General features: G+C 40.7%; 1 protein-coding gene across 1 annotated transcript in view; it reads right to left on the bottom strand.

The window, feature by feature from the left end:
- Window positions 1-2866: 2866 nt before the first annotated feature.
- Window positions 2867-20964, bottom strand: part of pdgfc (platelet derived growth factor c) — a 34101-nt gene continuing 16003 nt past the window's right edge. Inside the window, exons 2-6 of the mRNA XM_061686210.1 lie at window positions 15033-15225; window positions 12281-12454; window positions 4632-4846; window positions 3670-3887; window positions 2867-3041 (exon numbers count right to left, since the gene is read on the bottom strand). Coding sequence (XP_061542194.1) covers window positions 2898-3041; window positions 3670-3887; window positions 4632-4846; window positions 12281-12454; window positions 15033-15225 — 944 coding nt within the window. The 3' untranslated portion in view covers window positions 2867-2897. The remainder of the gene's footprint in view (window positions 3042-3669; window positions 3888-4631; window positions 4847-12280; window positions 12455-15032; window positions 15226-20964) is intronic.

Here is a 20964-nt window from a genome sequence, read left to right as displayed (position 1 = left end):
ATGAGTGGGGATTTTTAAACACCCCGACCCGAAAAAAAAGAACACAATTATTTCAGAAATGTCATTTTATTTCACATTCTTAAAGATAAAGTATTTCCAACATTTCGTGTGAGATAAAACTGACTTTTTCTCAAATAGGAGTAAAATAATTACGTTTTCGCATTTTGTTAAAAATACGGTTGATTGAGCTTCCGTTATTTAAACATATCATTAATTAATCGATTGTATTTTTACATGAAATTCAAATACAAATTTGTTTTTAAATATATTTGGAGGATGAAAATAATGTTTTACTGAAAATAAAAAAATAAAAAAATCTTAAAAAGGGTTTATCATATCATTGGAAAGTAAATTGAAGTCAGTAAATTGAATAAATATGAAAAAACATTTCAATTAAAACAAATAATATTGAATTATGCTGCATTTAAACATAGACTGTATAATTAATACAATTTCTATATAGTATTAAAATAAAAAAAATATTCTTTTAAAATGCATGTGTTGAACAATATTGACGTTTCATTGTATAGTAAACATTTTTAAATCTTAAAAAGGGTTTCTCAAATAGTTTAAACAGCAAGTAAATTAATTCAATATATAAAACAGTGTTAAAAGTGGTATTGAATTAAATTACATAACTTAAAAATATATCATTAATTAGTAGTTTTTAAACAATATTAATATTGATAATATTAACTAAATACAAATTGTAATACGCAGCACTGTATTGTATATGTTTGATTAAAAATGTAATTTTATTGAACACTAAATATATAGAAATATAAAAATTATTTCTCAAATAGTTTGAACAGTGAGTAACTATATCAAATCGAATATTGTTTCAAAACATTCAAATGACTTTCTTTCATTTTATATTATTTAATACAAATATTCTTTGAAAATATTTAGGTCTTAGTAAGAGGTGTAACAACATTTTTCTTATTTAAAATAATTTCTCAAACAGTTTCAACAGTGAGTTGAATTGATGAGATATTTAAAAATCAAAAATTATTTTTAGAAATATATTTTGGATGAAAAGCGATTTTATTTTATATTCTTTAAAACAAGACCTCCAAAATATGTATTTAACTGTAGACATTGATGTTTGCAGATTCTGATTTATTTATTATTTGTATGTATTTTGTGTTATTGCTGCTTTATTGTATTGTATTTTATCTTTGTGACTAGTTTTGAACAGTGCTTGGGGGGGGGGGGGGGGGGGGGGATTTATTCATACATTCTATATTACATTCATATTGGGATTATTTTTGTGTTTTCTTTGCTCAAGGTTACTATTTCCATGTATGCCATCCACAATAAGAAATGACTTTTATTTCAGAATTTCAGTACAATAAAATACCAGTTGTTGCAGAGGGAGCTACTGTAGATAAATAACTGAACATGAGTGAATGAAAAACACATTTAAAAAAAATATACAGGAAGAAAATGGAGGCGAGTCTTACTGTACAACAACAATGAATCATTTTTTTTGGGGGGGGCGGAGCAAAGAAATAAATACTTGAAAGGCGTAACTGAGTCAAATGAAGCAGCCGCAGTCTCTTTGGTAGGAAAAAAAAAAAGCACCTTAGCAAGGCAAAGAACTGCAAATGGAATATTTACACACTAAGATGATCACTCGCTCCCATCCAAAAGTGTTGGACCAATTCCTTTACGGTTGCCATAGAATGAAAACAGTTGGGTTGGACATAAAAAAAAAAGAATGAAGACAAAAATACTGGATTTATGCTAGTTCGTGGTGTAATCACCATGAGAAGCAGATACAATTGAAACCAGATGTTTACGTACGGTATACAAAAAGACAAGTACGCTTTTTTTGTTTTGTTTTGTTTTCTCGCCGTCCAAAACAATCGAACTATACCTTTCCTGTTTTAGGTCAATTGGGATAACCAAAGTTATTTCTTTATGCTAAAAACCTGAATAATGAGAAACAAGATTATTATTTATGAATTGTTTTTTTCCACAATCATTACTTTGTTCAAAGTCACAAGTGTACAGAGATTTCATTAGTACTGTATTTGGAAGTAGGCTAGCCTCAAAATGATATCACGATATTTGAGGGAAATTTGCGATGACGATATTCATGACGATACAGAATTTTTTTTTTTAAATAGTAGTTAGAGGTGTAACTAGAGGTGTTATTATCCCAACACATTGCCAAAACAACAACGCAATTCATCAGAGGGGCAAGAAGGGAAAAGTAAAAAAGACTGGCCAAGTCAATCTCCAGACTTAAACCCTATAAAGCAGTGATTCTCAAAGTTGTGGTATGTGGTATAAATAATCATTGACTATTGCCACGACCCTGCAGATGTGTTGAGCAGATTCTGGTTCTGTGATTTCCTATTTTCTGGGAGGCCCTGAACGTAACAAGATTTGAGTTGTGATTGGACGGGGGGAGTCGAGGGGCAGGGAAAGAGGAAGCATGGGTCAGCATTGGTGTCTACGTTGCATGTTCCACCTACTGACAATAAATGCTAACATATCATACCATGCCATCCCAGTTTTGTTGTTGTTGTTGTTGTTGTGATTACGGCCTAATGTTACTGTAAAAACTGCAGGATACTGAGGTTGTTTTCATGTCAAACGCAAATGATTTCAGCGTACAGCAAAAAGGCAGGAAATGGCCTCACTGGTCCGATATTACTTTCTGAGGGGAGCGTATCGCAAAAGCCCTCCAACAAGAGGCTCCCATTTTTCCGTGACACGATCAGATCCCCCCAAAAAAGCCGAAGAATAGGCAGCTCCTTATCTCAAATTGTCTTCTAACACTCAAGATAGAGTCCGGTGGAATCTGTAGTCTCAGTATTTATTCCACGACGTTCCGGAGATTGAATCCGTCCCAATCTTGGTTTCATTTAACGCCGTCCGATTTGGCGTTAAACGTGTCCGAGCGGCGCGCTATTGTCGGCGTTATCGGCGTCCTTGCACACGCACGCGCACTCCTCGTGGTGCTCCAAGGCCACGTCGGTCATGGACTTCTGCAGACCTCGGCCTCCGCTGCGGTGCTTCAGCAGCAGAACCTGACAGGAAAAAAGAAAAACTCAACAAAACAAAATCCCATATGTATGAAAAATACTAAGTCTTGGACACACACAACATTGTTTAATATCCCCTTTAATAATTCCACAAAAGTTTAATTTAGAGAATTTGTTTATATATGTGGTATTTACATTTAAAAAATGTTAAGTGAAATTTTACTTATTATATGAATTATTAATGCTGAACACATTTTTTTGTACATTTATATGATTTGAAATTTCACTTTTAATTATTATATTAATTAAAATGAATGTTGAATATGGACAATTTTATTTTTGTGTATTCAAAATATTGTTATTATTTTAATAATAATAATAATAATACTTTTAGATTTAGAATATTTTGAATAATCATAATATCTTTCTTTCCTGAATAAGTTTTTTTTAAAAAAACATTCTATCGTGTCAAGCCAGTTTAATTCTGAATAATTATGAGAATAATTCACCATTTTCATAACAATTTCAAAATAATGACATGAAACATTTATTTGACACAAAACCAAACCATTTTAACTCAACTTTAAAACTATGGTAACATAACATGTAACAAGTTAAACGTTTAGGCTTTTTGGGGCCTATCACCGATTAGCGTGTTCAAATAAGTGCTTACCTCGTGGTATTTCGTGGTGACCCGGGCGGGCTGGCACTGGCAGTCGTAGCAACGGTGGGCGCAGCAGGCGCAGTTCCCGCCGCAGCGCCTCACCAGGATGCAGCTGGGCCAGAAAATGGCGTCAGTGCGCTTCAGCTCCTCGCGCAGCGACACGGACAGGTTGCGTGGCGTGCAGCTGTACAACTGAGATTCCTCCCACAGCAGATTGAGGTCATCTCCTCCTTTTTTGGGTTGGGGGGGGGGGGGGGGGGTTACAGAAACATAAAGATTAATATCAATGTTGATTTTAATGGGTTTTTACTGTACAGCAGGGGTGTGAAATTCATTTTTGTCACGGGCCACCTCGTCGTTCTGACTTCCCTCGCGGGGCCATACAATTTGATGGATAGCTACTTTTGAAATCTGGAGCCTTTCTTTTTCCCCCCCAACTATTATTACATTTCTTTCAAGAGGGATATTGGTAGCAAAAAAATGCTTGCGATTTCTCAACGTTATTACAAGTGAAGACAATTTGCAATTTTGATATTTTTCGCCAGAAACAGGAAGTTGCCGCACATGATTTGCTTTCGTGGGACGGATCTGGCCCCCGGGCCACCAGTTTGACACCTGTGCTGTACAGTATACAGCGATCCCCTGCGAATAGCTATTCGGGGAACAAAACCTGCTGTGAATAGTAAAAATTCACAAATGATTGACACGCCCCTAAAAAAGGTTTACATTTGCCTACGGATGCCAGAAGATGGCAGCAAAGCATTACTTTTGTCTATATGAAGCTCCTCAACTCACTTCATCGTAGTTCCTTGGCACCAGGATGCCGCCAGACGGCAGCACGGCAATACTAAAAGGTGTGTTTTCACTTCATGTGGGTACTTACACACCGCGATAAAAAAAAAATAATAATAATAATAATAATAATTCCAAGCGCTTTAAGTGGAGCGTCAAATGAAAAAAAGCTCCTATACCTCTGGCTTTTTTGTTATGGATGAAGGATTTGCCAAGCACGTGCCACGTGGGATTGTACAAGTCGTCCATGTCCAGCCGCCAGCGCTCGGGCTCCAGGTACTTCATCACCTCCTCCACCGTCCTCAGGCCCGACACGGCGGCCGACAGCTCCTGCAGCTCCTGCTGGGACGGAGGCTCGGCCTCTGCGGGCACCTGCGAGGAAATCGGCGGAAATCTTCATATTTCCACACACGCGCACAAAAAAAAAAAAAAAAAAAAAAAAAAAGTGTTCTTCTCATAATGTCTAAACAGCATACGGTCATTTTTAGTTAACTATTCAAAAGGAAATGATTTTTCTTTGCATTCTTTAAATCCTCTCGGGTGACTTTTCGAGCTTTGTATTATTATGATTAATTAATAGAATTTATTGAATATTTGGTATAAAAACTCTTTAAAAAAACAAAAGTTTGTTTTTGTCGGACCCCTGGAAAGTGACAAAATGAGACTAAAATCCGCATTTGCAGTAGACTTCATGTGTGCTGTCAGGCATGGCTTCTTGAGGGTCTTTTCATGATAGACGTGCCTTCCAAATTTCACGTTGCCAAGTCAAACAAGTTTCGGGGGTTGAATAAAATATAAATAAATCAGTAAAAGCCCTGAGATAATCTTTCTGTTATTCCCATCTGAGGTACTAATGTGAAAACCTCCTTCCATTAAGTCACATATTTATGTTCAAGAATATAAATATCAAAACCACTAATGAATTACTCAGCTGTCTGAGGTTAGGATGGATTTCTGTGTTATTTCATACATGTATTTATAACTGTGAATCATAACAGGTTGTTTTTTTGGGGGGTTTTTTTGGAGCCTTTTTAATACAAATGAGGTCAAAGAGTCTTGCTGCAAAATCCATACGCAGGGTTAGTTAAAAAGTAGACAATAAGGGCGGTTTCCTCCTAATGTACTTTTTTTTTTTTATGTTTAATACAGAGAAGTGACTGAAATTGTAAAAAATAATCCATATAAATGAAGTTTTCCATCATCCTTCCAATTTTGTTTCGGTTGTGATTTCTACTTCGTATGTGTCTGTCTCACTTCCTGTTCAGACGCATCAAAATAAACAAGCTACAAGTCCACACGATGGTTAAAAAAACATTTAGTTTAGATTTGTGTATCATTGAACATAGTTTTAACGCTACAAAAACACTGACCACCGATAGATGTAAAAAATAAAAATGGAAACAAAAATCAAAATCTAAATTAAAGAAATCAAAATCAAAAGCACTTTAAAAATAGAAAAAGAACTAAAAAAGGAAAACAAATTTAAAAAAAATAAAAATCTAATGGAAAATAGAGATTAAAAATGAAAACGGTATTGGAGTGAAAATGATATCACCCTAATTAACACAGAAATAAAATAAGAATGAAAATGATAACCCCATAACACACATACACTCAAAAAATCCATCCATCCATCCATCCATTTTCTGAGCCGCTTCTCCTCGCTAGGGTGGCGGGCGTGCTGGAGCCTATCCCAGCTGTCTTCGGGCAGGAGGCGGGGTACACCCCGAACTGGTTGCCAGCCAATCGCAGGGCACATAGGAACAAACAACCATTCGCACTCACATTCACTCCTACGGGTAATTTAGAGTCTCCAATTCATGCATGTTTTTTGGGATGTGGGAGGAAACCGGAGTGCCCGGAGAAAAGCCACGCAGGCACGGGGAGAACATGCAAACTCCACACAGGCGGGGCCGGGGATTGAACCAGGGTCCTCAGAACTGTGAGGCTGACGCTCTAACCAGTCGGCCACCGTGCCGCATACACTCAAATAATGAAATAAAAATAAAAACAAAGATAAAACCCCCCACCACAAGAAATTACATTTTTATAGAAACTTTGACGCAAATAAAAATGAAAAGAAATATTTTTTTTTAAAAAAAATATATATATATATATAAAATAAAAATAAACTACAAATTAAAAAAATAAATAGATAAGACAAATAAAAAGTGTGAAAATCCATCGATCGATCCATTTGCTGAGCCGCTTCTCCTCGCTAGGGTCGCGGGCGCGCTGGAGCCTATCCCAGCTGTCATCGGGCAGGAGGCGGGGTACACCCCGAACTGCTTGCCAGCCAATGGCAGGGCACCTACAAACAAACAACCATTCGCACTCACAGTCACACCTACGGGCAATTTTTTAGAGTCTCCAATTAACGCATGTTTTTGGGATGTGGGAGGAAACCGGAGTGCCCGGAGAAAAGCCACGCAGGCACGAGGAGAACATGCAAACTCCACACAGGCGGAAAGAAAATAATCAAAAAATTAAAAATACAAAGAAAAGAAAAAATGAATAACAAAATACATGTGTAAATAAATTGAAAAATATTTGTAAGTCCCTTTACAACACACACACACACACACAGTCACACTCACACTCGACATCCAATCACTTTTCAAATAGTTTTTTGGAATTTGTCTGCCCTTTTCGAAACAGTTCCTATCCGCTTTTCCCCACATGGACGGAGGTATGCGCACTAAACTCCGAGATGTTCTCCCGGGAATGCTGCTTACGAAGGACGCCAAAAGGGAGGGGGGAAGAAAAAAGAAAACATCTGAGGCCCATCTGTGCGGCGGCTCTAACGAGAGCGGCTCGTTAAGAACGCGTGCAGTGTCGCATTTGGTTTAAAATGGGCACGAGCGCCCAACGCCGACAGATCTTGGCAGCGAGCAGCGTCAGTAGCGCGAGCGGCAAATTAGCCGAACCTTGGCAGAGTCCGGCGACTGGAAGTCATTAACAGCCAATGAATTTTGACGGCACAATCCTCCCACAATTAGCGGCGGCGCAGTCCCTCGGCCAGCCGGGCCCGCTGTGACTTGTCACGGCCGCCAATTGAGAAATAAGCACACACACAAAAGACATTTTGAAAAGGCTTTCTTGTTCTTGAATCCTACTGATTTGGATGAGTATCCTCTCAAAGATGCTTAAAAAGCTGCAGAAAATGACCAGAGGGCGTGGCTTCTTGAGACTTTTTTCTTTTTTTTGCGCTGGGCTACTACTACTTGACAAGCCCACCAAACTTCATGTTGCTTAAAGAAACGGGATCCATGGGCTGAATATTCAAACTCGATTTCTGAACGTTTTGCATTTCATGGAAAAATCACCAAACTTCACTGCTATGTTCCGCCACGCTTTTCAAACCAAAATGGCAGACTTCCTGCGTCGTTTAGGGCGTGCCTTCTTGAGACTTTTTTGTGGGTCTGCTCACTGTGATCATGTCTACCAAACTACATGTTGCGGAGGGCAACTGGCTGCGGGGGCTGAATTTTCAAACTCATCTAATTGGAGTTTCGTGTTTTACGTGGTCGTCAAACTTCATTGCTACGTTCCGCCATGCTTTTCGAACCAAAATGGAAGACATGCTGTGTCTGTGAGGGGCGTGGCTTCTTGAGACTTTTTTTGTGGGTCTACTAAAGGTCAACTTGCCCACCAAATTTCATGTTGCTAATTTGCGATTGGCGCCGGGGGGCTGAATTTGGACCCCGTCTTTGCGCCGAGTCCTATGGAAATGACCAAAATGAGGCTTCTTGAGAGTTTGAATTTGTGTGTGTGTGTGTGTGTGTGTGCATCGACTCTTGACAGCACATTTCGCCCACAGGCAACGGCAGCATTACAACTGCGTGCTTTTATTTCTAGTGGCTAAAATAATGACAACTGGTCAGGAAAGGCCCTGTTAAGACGCACGTGGGGACCTCGCTTCCCCCGTTCTCATGCGCTCGCTAACCGCTTCCCTGCAATCCGCTCCGCTTCCATTAAGCCGCAAAGTCTGTTGTGCGTGAAATAATGTGGCTTGTGTGTGTGTGTGTGTGTGTGTGTGTGTGTGTGCGTGCGTGTGTGTCCCCCACCCGTCCCGATCGCAGTCTGCAATTGAGGTTGGCGTAAAAACAGACTTCGGAATTTTGTCCCGCCGACTCCCGCCTGCACGGTAGAGAAAACAGTCGAGATGGATGTGAGTTGCACAGTGATGGGAAGCAAACAATTACAAATACTGTCCACTGGTACCTTTCCTTACAAGTTTCATTCACCAGAATATGATTTTACACAAGTAGGTACTTCTACTTAAGTACAGATTGTGACTACTTTTGCTGCTGTACTTTGGTTTTCCGTTTACTTCACTAAAGGTGTCGAATCAGTACTTTTGCCAGAGTATTATTTTACACACGTATCTGTACTTCTACAGAGCGTGAGTACTTTTGCGCTGGCTTCGAGCGTCTCCTCCCCCTCCGTGTTTTAACAAGCCGGCTGCCAAAAAATGGCTTCCCGTCAATGACAGAGCGGCCCTTGACGGGCCCCCGTGTGGCTTCTTGCGGGTTCCGGTCGATGGGAACAGAGCGGCGCTGTTCCACTGCGCAGGGGGTTCAAAGAGAAGACTGGAGGGGCCACGTTTTCTTCATGTTTTCGCCCCTCGGAAGTCGGGTACGTTCAACCGGGGCGAGGGCCGTGGCGCGTACTCGAGATCACCGCCACCTCAAAGCAGCACAACTCGACGGAATAACTCGAAAGAATAACGGAGCAACTCAAGAAATAAGAATCATAAAGTCAAACAAATGTGGACAAACAAACTGATGAGCAAGATTTTCATCAATTTGCCCTGAGTCAAAAAATGACAACACTGAGCGGCATTTTTGCCAGTTTTATTGAACGCAGCACAAACGTCCAATCACATTGCTGTGAGGTCATCCCAGAATAAACGACTGCGAAGAATCCGCAGAGTAAATGTAAAAAAGATTTGGTCACGCCCGGCACGATAAAGCGTCACTTTTCCCAGTTTTACTGAACGTAGCACAGGCGTCCAATCAGATTTCTCTGTTGTCATAACAGACTGAAGAGAACAACTGGAAATAATCCGTAGAATAAAAATAAACGTCCACAGCACGAGTGGTCATGCACGGCACACTCAACCATCGCTTTTCCTAGTTTTTCATGAAGGCGACACGGGAGCTGCATACACTGCTTTTAACGATCGGAGCCTTTTTAATGTCCTTTTTTCAACCTCTTTTTTATTATTATTATTTTAAGGACAAATTCTGACTTCCTCCGAGCCCCACTTTTCCCACATTTATTGAACGCAACACAAGCGTCCAATCAGATGGAGCAGAGGTCATCCCCAAACAAAAAGAGAATGACTGCAAAGAATCAATATATTTAAAAAAAAATAAAGAGAGAGAGAAGTAGCCTTTTCCCCAGATTTGTTGAACGCAACACGTGAGCTTCATACACCGGTTATTATTAGTTTTTATAGCCTTCCCCCCTTATTATAAATGACAGAGGAGCCATTGTGACATCCTCCCATGTCGCTTTATGACTTGAAGAAAGGTGAACGGAAAGGTCGTCCCAGCCTCTCAATCTCGCGGTATTAAAGCGTGAAAAGTAACAATCGCTGTATACGCAGCGTATATCACGGAGCTAAAGATAGAGTGACATGAGGATGGGATATTACCAAGAGGAGGACCATTTCAAAAGTACTCCAAGCCCTCTTAATTCCCACTTTCATTTCGGGGGTCCGAATGGAAGCCGCGCAGGGGTCGAGGACCCTCGACGAGACACTTTATTCCCTTCACAGGGTCGACGCTTTTTTTATGGAACAATAACCTTTTAATCAATCGGACGGAGAGATGATAAGAACACAGGTGGATGACGTTAAAGGTGGAGGTTGTTGGAAACGTATTTCTTTGTCATTTGTACAAGGGGGGAAAAATAAAGCAAATGAAAAATAGCATGCATTATTGTAACAATAATAATAGAAGAAAAAGCGCAATCAAAAAATGAAATACTACTAAATGAAAAGGAAAAAAAAATAATGATTCAAGTCCTGTATTGGTAAAAAAAATAAATAGAAAAGAATACACAATGGAAAATGGGAGAAAAAAAAGGAAATGGAAAAAATACACAAAAAAAAGAAGTGCAACTGAAAATAAAACGCAAATAAAAGAAATAGATAAGGTACGACCGATAAAAGTCAAAATAAAGTGACACTCAAACAAAATACTCATAAAAACAGCTAAAATACAACTCATAAAAATGAAAACCCGTATCAGTTTTTGAGAATTGAAGTGAAAATGTCAACACAAATACAAATGAAGAGTACAAATTAGAATCTAAAAAAATCTATTTTAACTTCATAAGTGAACATAAAAAAATCAAGTGCAACAAAATAGAAAAATGCAAATAAAATATCGATAAAATACAAATAATAAAACAAAAAATAGAAATAAAATTACAATTCAATTGAACTAAATATGTGAGCCCAACTCATAGAGTAGATCATATCCAATTGGTAAGACTATAAAATTAAAAAGTACAAAATTTTAATCAAACAAATAAAATCCAACTACTAAAAATGCAAATACAAATATTTGAAAAATAAATACAAGTACAAAAATAAAATAACATTCTAAACTTTAATTACAATTAAATGTATAAACTGCGGCTGCAGAAAATGCAAAAAGAAATAAAAGCGCAACTAAAAATAGATGCAACTCATGAAAATAAAATAAAAGTAATATTACAAAAACTCTTTTTGGGAGCATTAAACTAGATCCTCGTGATTGCTCAAAGTCAGTTTTATCTGCATCATAAAAACTAATGAGCTGACCCCCGTTCGTTCCTGTGGATCTTGATGAACAAAATAAACATGCGCTCCAACAAGCACTGCATTATTTCAACATTCAAATGCGTGCAACCAGACTCGGAACAATATAATTGACAATTTAATGAGCTTAGTAGACTCATGTTGTTTTCGCCTCAACTCGCCCATGACGTGAAATTAAATCACAAGACTTGATTTTAGACTGCCGTGCTCTCAAATAATAATAATAATAATAATAATAATAATAATAATAATAACTAGAGCTACGCACAGCTAGAATCGGGCCCTCGCACGCCGGCCCCCGTTGGGGTACTTGCAGTTTGAGGTCCCGGCAGGTTGGGGTATTGGCACGATGAAGGGCCGCAAATTGCCCCCGGGCGGTAGGTTGGACACCACGCTTTAGGGCGTATGCAAAGTTATGGCCCATATTGAGTAAATGTGGGCCATACAATAATGGGGGATGGCCCCCAAATGGGCCCCAGGCCATAGGTAGGACACCACTGCTGTTTGACAAATGCGAAGCCTTTTCAAAAGGTAAAAGGTTTTGTTTGTGGAATGAAAGGTTTGAAGGCCCGCCCCTGTCATATACTTCCTCGGATTAAAAAGATTTCGATACCTTTTAATGTCCCACGTCTTGAGATGATACACACCAAGTTTGAAGTGAATTGGATGAAAACTGTAGGAAGAGTTCGCAAAAGTATAAACCCTGAAAACATGCGAAAAGTTCGCCTTCAAAAGGTCACTTCCTGTTGGAGTTACGATATCGGCCACTTTTTTATGCGTCTGTGCCAATTTTCAGAGCCGTAGGTCATACGGATCTTCGATGTACTTTCGGCATCGTTCTAGGCGGCGCTTTGTCGAGCCATTTTTCGGAAGTCGCGCCCGAAAACGTGACATGACCAAATTTTTCACCAGGCCTGATGTGCGCGGCGACATTTCGAGTTTTCGTGCACATTTGGTCGGGGGCCCTCATAATAATTATATCTATTCTCACGAGATGCGGTTCTTACCGCAGGCTGCGTGGCGTAGCGGATGAGGAAGCCCGGCTCGGACGGGAAGTACTCGTCCGAGACAAAGCGGATGCGGACTTTATTGCCTTTAGAGAGGTGGGCTGCGGGGGCCGCCTGCAACCCGCACCAGCAGCCCAGGATGCTCCCGTCGCTCGGATCCTCCAATTCCACAAAGTCATACCTTGGAGAGAAAAAACAAAAAACAAAATTCAAATTGAAAACAAAACGTTTCAACCTCTATTGCTGGTGGATGGGCTATGCTAGCTAGCTTTAGGCCCATGAGGAGAACCAAAACCAGCCACTCGCAGGGCACATAGAAACAAACAACCATTCACACTCACATTCACACCTACAGGCAATTTAGAGTCTAGAAATAATCCACAAAGTAAATCAATGTAAAAAAGGATGTATGCTAGCATGCTCCATCATGCACAGGCACATGCATCATTAATGAGATGACTTGGGATTCATGATAAGAGCTACCTTGCACAATAGAAATAGACGGACCAGAAATAAACCACAGAGTAAAGAAAAAGCACATTGCACACTCTGGCATATGCATACTTAATGGAATTATTATTTATTAAAACTGCCTCCTTGCACCATAGAAATAAACAGAACAATTCTAAATAGTCCAAAAACAGTCCCAAGCGGTGTGTGTCATATAATTATGGTGATCACTTCTCTCAGCAGTTATTCACGATAAACGCCATCTTGCACAAAATTAAACAGTCAAGTTACAGTACTAGAAATAATGACTGAAAACTCTCTCAGAGCTCTGTAATGAATCTCTTCAGCGCATGTCAAAATGTGCAGACGACAGCACTGTGAGCTGAATGTAAATAATGTGTCTGTGTGTCTGCCTGTGTAGATGATTGGATGCCGCCTTCTTCATGCAATCAAATGCTTTTGGGCCTCAATTTGACTGGGTTGACGCCAGGAAAAAAAAAAAAAAAAACAGGTCGCTGTTATTTGCCCGACGGCCTCCAGCATGCCGATTACTTCAGGCTACGTCCACATGTGCACACTGCTATTTAAAAAAAAAACCAAAACAAAACAAATGATTACAAAATAGATTATCAGATTATTTTGTGCTTTTCTTATGTCGCGTAGCGTAACTCGACATTTTATTCCCCCGAAATTATAGACGTGCATGAAAGTTGACCTCCTACGGTTGCCAATTGCACAGGTGACAAAGAACTAAGTCTGTAGTACTCGCCGTCATCCGTTAGGGGACACTCCAGGCGTGAGTAGCCCAGCGTTAACCATGTTTCTCTGCCTCTTCCTCATCCGTCCACCTTGCCCTGATATGTCTCCCGCACGACATCCGGTCGGTGATGATGTATCGGCATGAATGCGCACACGACCGCCATCGACCGGCTCCTTCGCTGATTTGAACGGTAACAGAGGCAAACGAGGAGCGCGATTGAAAGTGACCCGTGCGATAAAACCGATGTGGTGCGTACGTACGTGTGCGTGTGTCCGGCGTTATTGTTAGCCGCTGCTTGCGTCGTTCCCGTCTGAGTCAAATTCGCCGCCGCGTCATTTTCAATATTTACCGAACGGCCAAAGCAGCAGGAAACAGGCAATTTCACAAATGGACATAATCGCGCACTAAATCTTGTAAGATAGACTGAGCCATACGACATTCCAGCAGGGGAAGGCCCCACATGATGAAACACTGACCAAATGTACAGGCGGGGATTTATGCCCCATACCATATTCGCATCAAAGTTTGGCCGAAGGTAGGAAACCGTAAAAACCATGCTGCATGAAATGCATAAGTGGGACCACACAATGAAGGAAAACGACAATCTCCTGTTCTTCTTTACTCTGTAAGGACGTGCATTTCATCCGAGAAAAGACTTAAGTGGAATTCTTTCAAGGTTTGATGAAGTCTCGTGTGATTGAGCGGAATTCTTTCACGATAGCAGGGAGTCTCGTATGGTTTAGCGAAAGCCTTACAAGATTTGAGAAAGTCGCAAAAGATTTGATGAGGTCTCACGTATTTGGTGGAAGTCTTACATGATTTGAGAAAGTCCTATGTGATTTACCAGAGAACTATTGCAAGATTTGAGAAAGTCTCAAGTGAACAGCATCAGAATGCTGATGAGATTTACGTTTTTCAAGATTTCATGAGGTCTCATGCTATAGCAGAATTGCTGCTCCAGGATGTTTGAAGAAGTCTCACATGATTTAGGGGAAGTCTCTGAGGTTTGAGGAAGTCTTGCTTAATTTAGCTGGTGTTAAGTGATTTAGTGTAAGTCTTACAAGATAGGAGAAAGTCTTGTGTGATTTGGCGGAATTTGAAGATTTTATGAAAAGTCAAAACGATTCTGAAGAAGTCTTGTGAAATTTGAGGAAGTCCTGCGTGATTACGCAGTCCTCGCGTGAGATTTGAAGACAACTTTTGCAGAGGTGTCTTGTGATTTAGTGGAAGTCCCACCAGATTTGATGAGCTCTCGTGTGATCTAGCAGAATTCTCTCAACATTTGAGGAAGTCTTGCGCGATTTAGTGAAACTCTTGAAAGACTCGATTGATGTGGTATGAGCCTCGGCAGATTTGAGGAAGTCCTACTTGATTTCACAGAGGTCCAAAGAGAATTCACAGAAGTCTCACAAGATTTAAAAAAAATGTCACATAATTTTATAGAATTCTCACTGGATAAGAAGAAGTCGAACAATTTGACAAAGTCTACTATTTTATGATTTAACGTAAAATATCACATGTGATCACGTCCTGGGGGGCGTGTCCTTACTTGCATATTCCGTCCTCCGGGTCTTCCAGGCCGAACCTGTCATCAAAAGTGAGCTGAATCCTCATGTTGCTCGCCGCCACCAGTCTCCACACCAACACGATGTTCCTGGGATACGTGCGAGGAAAATCCGGGCTATGGATCGTCCCCTCTCCGGCCACCGTGATCACCTTCTCCTGATGGGACTCCTGCACTCCTAAAAGAGAAAAGAAAACGACAACTAAAGGGGTGCTTTCCGCATCGAAATGGCAAGAAACTGTTGCAAACCTCAGTGCACTGAACGCTGACACGCCAATGAATTTTTTTATGAGAGGACAATCCGGGCAACGTGAAAACGGACTGCTGCAGCCAAACAGCGACGGTGGACTAAGGGTATGCTAGCATTAACGTGTTTTCAATTTTTGCCATTTCTAGCCATGTACTGTATACTCCTTGATGGGCGAGCTGCTCTCAAGTGTCAATCGTGATAGCTGCTGCACTGATCTCCTAAAGTTTGACATTTAAAAGGGAGCCATTTATATTTAACTATCATTTCAGTTAATTCCACGAAATAAAGAAAGAAGGAACGTTATTATTTTTTAAAAATCTGACATGATTTAGCAGCATTCTTGTAAAATTTTGCAGAAGTCTAAAGTGATTTTAAGGAGGTCTCGCATAATTTCAAAGATGTTTTGCATGATGCAGGAGAAGTCTCGCATGATTTCAGGACGTTTTGCGTCAATGAATGGGAGTCCTGCATGATTGGAGCAGAATGCCCGCAAGATTCGAGAAAGTCTTCCGAAAGTCTTAGTAGGTTTGATGAAGTCTCGTGATTTAGCGGAATTCTCACAAGATTTGAGAAAGTCTTGTGTGGTTTTGTAAAATTCTTACAAGATTTGCGGAATTCCTGTGTTTTGATGGAATTCTGACAAGATTTGATGAAGTCTCTCATGACTGCATATTGAGTGTTGAAAAAGTCTTGCATGATTAAGTGGAAAACGTGAGAATCGATCAATTCTTGAGTGATTAAAAGGAATTTTTGCAACAATGGAGAAATTGTTGCGTGACATAGCAGAAGTCTGGCAAGATTTGATGGGGTCTTGTTTGATTAACAGAATTCTTGTAAGATTTGTCCCACAAGAATTTGCAAAATTCTCACACGATTTCACAGCAGTCTCATGAGATTTGTTAAAATTTCATGTGATTTTGTGGAATTCCCACAAGAATTACGAAATTCCCGTGATTTTTCAATCCTAACTAAAATTCTGATAGAATTAAATTGTATATTTTTCAGGCGGCACGGTGGACGATGGGTTAGCACATCTGCCTCGCAATTCTGAAAACCCAGGTTCAAATCTGGCTTCACCTTTGTGGAGTTCTCCCTGTTCTCCCCATTCCTGCATGGCTTTTCTACCGGTACTGCGGTTTCCTCCCACATTCCAAAAACATGTACGGTAGGTTGATAGACAACTCTAAATTATGCAAATGGTTGTTTGTTTAAATGCGCCCTGTGATTAGCTGGCGACGAGTTCAGGGTGTACACCACCTCTCGCCCAGAGTCACCCGGGATAGGCGCCAGCACGTCCGTGACCGACGCGAGGATAAGCGGCGTGGAAAATGAATGAATGTATACTTTTCAGGTTAGTGACAGCTATTATTTTTTTATTTTAAATTTGGAAACCTTGACATACACAGGAACAACTAGACAAGCTGTAGCATTTCTTAAAGCGCAGCCATCATTCAACCTCACCCATTACAGTACTTCAAATAGTAAAAAAAAAAAAAAAAAAGTATAAAAACCTGAATAGAAAAAAAAGAAAAAAATACTTTGGACTGTCTTTGATGGTTTCATGTGGGCTTGGTAGCGAGCCAGGTGGGACGCCATCAAATCACACTGCGCCAACAAAAACAAAAGGACTTTTGCATGAAAAGGCTCTTTCATAAAGACGCCAAGCCAACTTTTGGCACAGCGATACCTCCTGCAGGGTGAACACGCATGCATGGAAGCGCTGCATAATCCTTCATTTCTTGCACTGGATCCAATTAAAGCGCTATCGCAACTATTGAACACGCGCTTGTCCCGGCACGCCGTACTCTGCTGTTTTATCTCCATTCTCGTGGCAAGTGGCGGCGAAAGGGGCTACGTTAATTAACTGTGGCTGGCTCGGAGGTTTGCGCTGACGGGTTTCTCTGGCACTTGCACCGCTCGGCCTCGAGCAGCCGTGTTTTTAATTACCGTCCGCTTTTTCCCACCGCCAGAAGTGATGTTATCGCGTCGGGAGAAAATGGGATTCACCGGATGGACGGTGGTGGAAACCCCCAACAAAACAAAGGCATCAAAGCTGCTTAATGTTGACTGAAACGGGTCTATATTAGGGTCATGTTAAAGGGCAAAACAATCAAAACATTTTCTTTCAAGGGGTCATGGAAAATTACATTTTGAATTGCTTGTTTACAAATAGTTGGGTCTCGAGGATCGCTCAAGTGTGAAATTAAACAATCAAGTCTATGTCCTTATTTCTGAAAATCTGTCTGTGGGAAAGCTCTTCAGCCCTTCTTCCTCACTGTGACTATATATATTTATATAACCGAAGCCAAACCAAAGCGATTTTCTCCAGCCACCACATCATCAGTTAGTTAGGCTTGGTGAAGGTCCAGAGCAACTTTCAAGCGACTGCACGAACTGAAACATCACACCACACTCCCCATGCGTGCAACACACCTGCTATTATGTCAAAGTCAAAAGGTAAGCAGAGCTGCTTTGTGCAGATTAGCATTAGCAAACGGCGTTTGCTTTCTGATAAGAGACTAATAGTTCGAACTCTGCCACAAATAGCGAAAATCCGCCATTGTTTATAATTGCCTATAGATGCCACAAGATGGCAGCAAAGGGCTAGACTGATCTAAATGAAGCTCTTGAACTCACCTCATCATAGTTCATTGGCACCAAGTTGCCACAAGATGGCGCTAAAAAATACATAGTAAACATAACAATATTTTAACCTGGCGAAAAATGCATCCTGTCTTTTTTAAGTAAGAACCCTACTTATCTCCAAATGCACCCTATATCATGTGAAGTAAATGCATCCCTTGAAATAAAAATCGACTTCGCTTCACATTTCCATCAACAAAGGGTCTTTTCACCGAAGCCCTTCATCATGGGCGTGCATCATGTGACTTGCAAATGACCTCACCTCTGGGGTCTTCTCAAGATCAGAGGCACAGCCGTTCCCCCGGGGGTGGTGGGGGGTGGGGGGGGGATTACCTCAAACATGACTTTTCATTGACCTGCTTACACACCCTCCACCCCTCGCGGTGAGGAAAGTGGAGGCGGCTATTAGGGCAGGAAGTGAGTGCGGATGAATAAGCCGGCGTACAGTGCGGCCAGTGTGCTTTGTTCGCACCTTCCATTCACAATGTTGAACATTAACCTTTCCACTGGAGCGCACATACATGTGTGCGAGGAGTTCCTCGAGGAAATGTTTGAATTCCATGATGAATATACTGGTTTGTCCCACTTGAGATCAAATTGGGGTGAATGTGGCCCCTGAACTCAAATGAGTCTAAGATACCTGCTTCCCACTGAGTGAATTTTTAGGTGTCATGTAACCCAGTTTTTCTCATGATTATTTCGAGGTTTGATGCCGACATCTGTTGCCAGTTAGGAGTCCTGCAGGTGCCGTCAATTCCCTGGCCTTGCTTAGCTACAATTTATTGCTTCGAAGCTTTAAGACACTTGCCCATACATGGCTGCAAACACGGTGAGAATCTTTGGTAGCATGAAAAATGAATAATTGGACTTGAGCTGCCCAGTTGTGCGGCGGAGTTCATCTGCCACACACGTCGCAGGGAAACTGTTGGAATTTAACCCGGGAGTGGGGAATTAAAAATAAAAAATAAAAAAATGTAATTGAGTAAAATGTAAACAACTTAACAACCAATTCTAATTTTAGCCAGCTGGCACGATTGCGGAAATATACATACTACTACATACTTTTGCAAAAACGTTTGGAAGAATATGATATGGAGCTTTTTGGAAGGTTTGTGTCTCGTTACATCTGGTGTAAATGCAGCACAGCAGTTCAGAAAACGAACTTCATACCAACAGTCAAACATGGTGATGGTGGTGTGACGGTCCTGGGCTGCTTAGTTCCTTCGGGACCTGGACAACTTGGAATCATGAATTCTGCTCTTTAAGGTCAATGTTCATCCATCAGTTTGTGACCTCAAGCTGAAGCGCACTTGGGGAATGGCTTAAAAAACAAAATGAAAGTTTTGGAGGGGCCTAGTGGGCGCCCAGACTTGAATCCAATTGAAATGCAGTGGCAAGACCTTAAAAAGGCCGTTCATGCGCGAAAACCCTCCATTTTTGCTGAATTCAAACAATTCTTCAAGGGAGAGTGGGCCAAAATATTTGCAAAGAGATGTGAAAGACTCATTACAGAGTTATAGAAAACGCTTGATTTCACTTGTTGCTGATGAGGATGGCTCAACCAGTTATTAGGTTTAGGAGGCTATTACCTTTTCACCCAGGACCAGGTAATTTGGAATAGTTTCTTCCTTAATAAATGAAATCAGCATTTAAAAACAGCTTTTTAAGTTCACTTGGGTTATATTTGTCTGATATTTACATTTGTTTGATTATCTTAAACATTAAAGTGAGGAAACTATGCAAACATAAGAAATTGAGAAGGGGGCCAATACTTTTTTCACGGCAGTTTTGGGCAAATTCCAAGGCCAAATAAACCCAAACTGGAATCAATGCTACAAGACATATGGGTTTCACTTAGCAACATGAAATTTGGTAGGTATGCCTATCATGAGTAGACCTACAAAAAGTCTCCAGAGGTCCATACTGGAAAAGACACAGCAAGGCAGCCATTTTGGTTTGAAGCGGCCATTTTCGAGGCATTTTGGTCATTTGTTTGTATTTGAAATTTCAGCCCCCAAAGCCAGTTTCACCGAGGAACATGACATTTGGTCAGCATGTCAATCATAAGTAGACCCACAAAAAAAGGCTCAAAAATCTGTCCTGGAAAACATACCGGAGGCGGCCATTTTTGAGGTATTTTGGCCATTTGCGCTCATTCGAAAATTCAGTACCCAAAGCCAGTTTCACTGAGCAACATGGAATTTGGTAGGCATGTCTATCATTTGTCGTAGATATAAAAACTAGAAAAAAAATAAACCTCTCAAAAATACATTATGTAAAATACACAGCAAGGTAGTCATTTTGGTTGGAAGTGGGCATTTTAGGCGCATTTTAGTCATTTGCGCTAATTTGAAAATTCAGCCCCAAAAGCCAGCTTTCCTGAGCAACATGGAATTTGATATGCATGTCTATCATTCGTAGTAGACAAACAAACAAAGTCTCAAAAACCCATACCCAAAAAGACACAGCAAGTCTGCCGCTTTGGTTTGAATCGGCCGTTTATGTATAAATGCCTATTTGACACCACGTAATTTGAAAATACAGTATACACTATAAAGGTCTTTTTACAGCTTTTCTATCGTGTGAGGTTACATCGTTGGACTTGTTGGAACATATTAATTTTATTTAAGGCTCTCATGAACCCACGCGCAATAAATCCTTGCATAAGCGCCACAGCTGCACAATGTTAATGGTGACGATAGCGAACACACACACACACACACACACGAATATGCGCCTTCCCCTCCCCCCACTGGGCTTCGACCAGTCCCCGGGGACGTGAAATTCGCCACTGCAGACCTTGTCCCTCCTTCTGCTGCTCAGGTTGCAAGAGGACCGCACCTCCCCCGAAGAGATTTGTGGGAGGCTCTCATTAGTGCCAACACTTGTTGTGTGGGATACGGCATCAGGAAGATTGAGTGTCAGATGGAATTCCGCGTGTGACTGGATGAAGACATGGAATCACATTCTCACTTTCTCGTCTGAAGTTTTCGCTTTTAAAAGACACTTATTTGAATAGCTACA

The sequence above is a fragment of the Phycodurus eques genome, chromosome 9 (genome assembly GCF_024500275.1).
Source record: "Phycodurus eques isolate BA_2022a chromosome 9, UOR_Pequ_1.1, whole genome shotgun sequence".
In the NCBI taxonomy this organism is placed as follows: domain Eukaryota; kingdom Metazoa; phylum Chordata; class Actinopteri; order Syngnathiformes; family Syngnathidae; genus Phycodurus; species Phycodurus eques.
This window is presented reverse-complemented; position numbering and strand designations above follow the sequence as displayed.